Source organism: Physeter macrocephalus, chromosome 18 (genome assembly GCF_002837175.3).
Source record: "Physeter macrocephalus isolate SW-GA chromosome 18, ASM283717v5, whole genome shotgun sequence".
Lineage (NCBI taxonomy): Eukaryota > Metazoa > Chordata > Mammalia > Artiodactyla > Physeteridae > Physeter > Physeter macrocephalus.
The window spans coordinates 9109692-9113947 of NC_041231.1; the positions used below are offsets into that span (position 1 = coordinate 9109692).

At 44.2% G+C, this 4256-nt stretch overlaps 1 protein-coding gene across 1 annotated transcript in view; it reads right to left on the bottom strand.

Annotated features, from left to right (window-relative positions):
* The window catches only part of TMEM40 (transmembrane protein 40), a 21107-nt gene extending 17909 nt beyond the window's left edge, over positions 1-3198 (bottom strand). The window contains 4 exon segments of the mRNA XM_055079590.1: positions 444-515; positions 2312-2454; positions 3065-3111; positions 3113-3198. Coding sequence (XP_054935565.1) covers positions 444-515; positions 2312-2454; positions 3065-3111; positions 3113-3183 — 333 coding nt within the window. The 5' untranslated portion in view covers positions 3184-3198.
* Positions 3199-4256: the final 1058 nt, after the last annotated feature.

The window sequence follows — 4256 nt, forward strand, 5'->3', positions numbered from 1 at the left end:
AGCCGTGGCCGCTGAGCCTGCGCGTCCGGAGCCTGTGCTCCGCGACGGGAGAGGCCACAATAGTGAGAGGCCCGCGTACCGAAAAAAAAAAAAAAATTTTTAATTAAAAAATAACAGGATTAAAAAAAAAAAATAATAACAGGATAGGGAGTTCCCTAGTGGCACAGTGGTTGGGACTCTGTGCTCCCAATGAGGGATGCCCGGGTTCGATCCCTGGTCAGGGAACTGGATCTCACGTGCATGCCGTGACTAAGAGTTCACATGCCACAACTAAGGAGCCGGCAAGCCGCAACTAAGGAGCCCGCGAGCCGCAACTAAGATCCAGCATAACCAAATAAATAAATAAATAAATATTTTAAAAAACCCAAACAGGATACATTAAGAACGAAAAGCTATGTAGGGAGAGTGGTGCTGCATGCCAGACTCTGAGTTAGGGCCCTCACGTGGAGGAAGGTGGCGGGCTGCTGGGAGGCACTCAGGCTTGGGGCCCGAGGACTAATGGTCACCGTCTGAGCCTGAAGAATGGGCAGGGTCTGAGTTCCAGCAGCAGGCCAACCAGGGTAGGACTAGAGACCAGGATCCTGAATGTCAGTCTGTCTCAATGCTCCTAGGACTCCGTGTTTATTTTCCTGCTGCTTTCTCTTAGTGTTCAGTTTTGTTAACTCCGCCCAGTCCCATGTGTATGTACCGTGGAGACCAGAAGGAAGGAACTTATGGCCACACTTGGGGGACAACATTTGTGGGGGAGCAGAAACCCCTGAGGGTCAATCAGAATCAGAAGACAGAACGTCCCTTCCCACCTAGGGAGGACAAACAAAGGGACAGAATCCCCTGTTGTAGCCCCCCTGCCTCTGGAAGCTCTCCTAGAACTAAACCTCACTGGCCTCGGTTTCCTCACCTGTAAAATGGGAATAACAATAGTGCCTTCCTCATGGGTTGCTATGAGAATTAACTGAGTTATTCCACATAAAGTGTTTGGAACGCTACCTGGCACATAGTAAGTGCTCAATAAATGCTAGCTGTGATGTTGCTGCTGCTAAAAATTCAGCCTTACCTTTTGAGTTAAAAGAATAAAAGTAGAGAGACATCCTGCTTCTTGTCATAGAAGAATGCGGCAATTTGTAATCAAAGTCCAATTAGAGATGCTCCTCCCTCTAAACCCATTAAAGTCCTTGTGGGAGTCGGTATGTAGGACTTGATTTGTATGAAAAATTCAAAAAGTAAAGGCTTTTGTGCATCCGCTCATGAGCATGACAAACTGGGGCGGGGGCGGGGGAGAATCTTAACAATAGCAGTTATTCTTAGAGCTATTACTATCTGATAGGTGCTAAGCTTTTGCTCAGAATGTAATCCTCACAGGTATCCTATGAGATAATAACTTTTGTTATCATCCCCATCTCATGCATGAGGACCCCAGGGCATACAGGGTTAAGCAATTTACCCAAGGACACTTAGCTAGTTAGTGGCAAAGAAAGGGTATGAACCTGCAGGCTGCTTGAATGGACACATGCACTGCCCCTGATTCCAAAGTGCTCCTACAAAACTTAAATGTTCCTTTACATGAGATGCAGTCACTTGAGGGGCTACTTGGGAAGCATGAAAAATAGCCGCTAAGATATTATGGAATACCATGGCAAAATGCTTAGGATAAGATAGCAAAAAAAATTGTAAACCAAGGACAAAATTGTCTATACGGTAATTTTGTGTGTTTTTTTTTTGGCCACACTACGTGGCATATGGGATCTTAGTTCCCTGACCAGGCATCGAACACGTGCCCCCTGCCGTGGAAGCGCGGATTCTAAACCACTGGACCACCAGGGAAGTCCCTATATGGTAGTTATAACTGTGTACAAGTTACATGTACAGAGAGGCGGGCTCTGGAAGGGAACGTGGAAAAACAGAGCTGCAGTACCGAGGTGGGAGGTTCAGGAGACTGGTTTTTCTTTTATCTCTTTTTCTTAACTTTTCTTTTTTTTAAATTTATTTTTTTGGCTGCATTGGCTTTTCGTTGCTGTGAGCGGGCTTTCTCTAGCTGCGGCGGGCAGGGTCTACTCTTAGTTGCGGTGCGCAGGCTTCTCATTGCGGTGGCTTCTCTTGTTGCGGAGCACGATCTCTAGGCGTGCGGGCTTCAGTCGTTGTGGCACGTGGGATCAGTAGTTGTAGCTTGCGGGCTTAGCTGCTCCGTGGCTTGTGGGATCTTCCCGGACCAGGGCTCGAACCCGTGTCCCCTGCATTGGCAGGCGGATTCTTAACCACTGCGCCACCAGGGAAGTCCAGGAGATTGGTTTTTCCATGTAAATGCTTGTCTTTAATATTTTAATATAGATTTATTTAATGAAATCATTACTTTACCCGAGGAGGAGGATGAAGAGGAGGAAGACTTGCCTCTCTCATCTTGTTCTTGAGAATAGAGCTCAGCCTCCTGGTCTTGCTTGTGGAAATCTGTCTCTCCATCTGGGAGGCACACATAGGCAAGGATGAGTGTTTCCTGCCCTTCCCACCCCAGAGACCACCCAGGCCTCCCCAGGGGTCTACTTGGATGTAGGGAGCCAGGAGTGGCTGGATTCGCTGGGACACTCTTCCCAAACCCCTAAGGCCAATGGAGGTGCAGGAGACCAGGGCTCTCAGAGGTCCCAGAGGCTCTAGGAAGGCCAAAGGCAGACTTTTCTCTGAATGTGGAGCCGAGACAGGGGATTCTAAGCCTTCCATCCTTCCCAAGAGACCACTGCACTGTGTAGAGCAGTTGCCAATTTAAAATTCTCTGTAAATTACAGGGCAGGTGGGATCCGATCAAGCCCTAAACCTCCCCATTCCCCATTCTGGGGCCATGCAGGACCCTTCCCACCTTCTGAGGACTCTCCCTAGTGCCAGTCCAAGCCCCCAGAGCCTCTGAGATTTGGGGAGCAACTGAGGGTCCACACAGCTAGAGAGTACTGGGGGACAGACTGCACCAAGCCCACACATGTGCGTGTGTGTAAAGTCACTACTTCTCTAGAGGTTTCAACTGTAACTTGGGCCATTCATTGTGCCGCATGAGCTGAGCAGGGTCTTCTGTTCCACCTACGGCTGGACTTCACCTCCCATGTCGCTTTGCCCAGAGGGTCAGAGAGCAAACATACGGTCTAGATCTTCTGATTCTCCGTGGACTTGACTGTGGTCTTGAAGTGATCCTGAAGTCTCCATGGCCTTCCCTGGAGGAATAACAATAGTAATTAATATTACCTTAGTTAATATCTTTAATATATAAAGAGCTTGGCAAATAAATAAGAAAAATATAAATATCCAATATTCAAAGGTACAAGAACAGTTTATGAAAAAAGAAATACACAGTCAGGGAAATTTGAATAATGATCACCTTTTGATACTGTTAAGAGCTTATTTTTTTAAAAAGAGACTTTAGTTTTTACAGCAGTTCTAGGTTCACAGCAAAATTGAGTGGAAGGTACAAAGGTTGCCCATATATCCCCTGCTCCTAAACGTGCATAGCCTCCCCTGTTATCAACATGCTCCATTAGAGAATTTATTTTTTTAGGTGTGATATTTATATTGTTATATTTATTTAAAGTATTCTTAAATTTAGAGATAAGTACTGCAATGTTTATGATGAAATTATATGTCTGGGACATGCTTCAAAATAATCTGATTATTTGAATAAGGGAGTTGGAGGGCATAGGTGGGGGTCCAAATATAACAAACACGACCATGAGTTAATAATTGTTGGAGCTATAACAAAATATAAATAGTAGTTATCTCTGAGTGGTAGTATTATGGGTATTTTTAGTTTCTTATTTTTACTTTGCATTTTCTAAATTGTTAGCAGTATTGCTTTTTTTCTTTTCCTTGTTTTTTGTTTTTCCATTATAGTTTATTACAAGATATTGAGTATAGTTCTCTGTGCTATACAGTAAATCCTTGTTATTTATCTATTTTATAGATGGTGGTGTGCATCTGTTAATCCCATACTCCCAAATTATCTCTCCCCCCATTTCCCCTTTGGTAACTGTAAGTTTGTTTTCTATGTCAGTATTTCTTTTGTTATAATAAAATAACCAATAATTTTTCATTACTTGAAAATGTAATATGCCACCTTATACCAGTACAGTACTTAACAGTTTTACAAAGGGCTTATGTGTCTGTAATTCCATCTGAGCCTGATCACAAACCAGTCTGTTAGGAATTGGAATTAATTACTTCACACCTGAATTGTAGTTTCTAGACAACAAAACTTCCCAAAAGATTGTTTCATCTGACTCTTA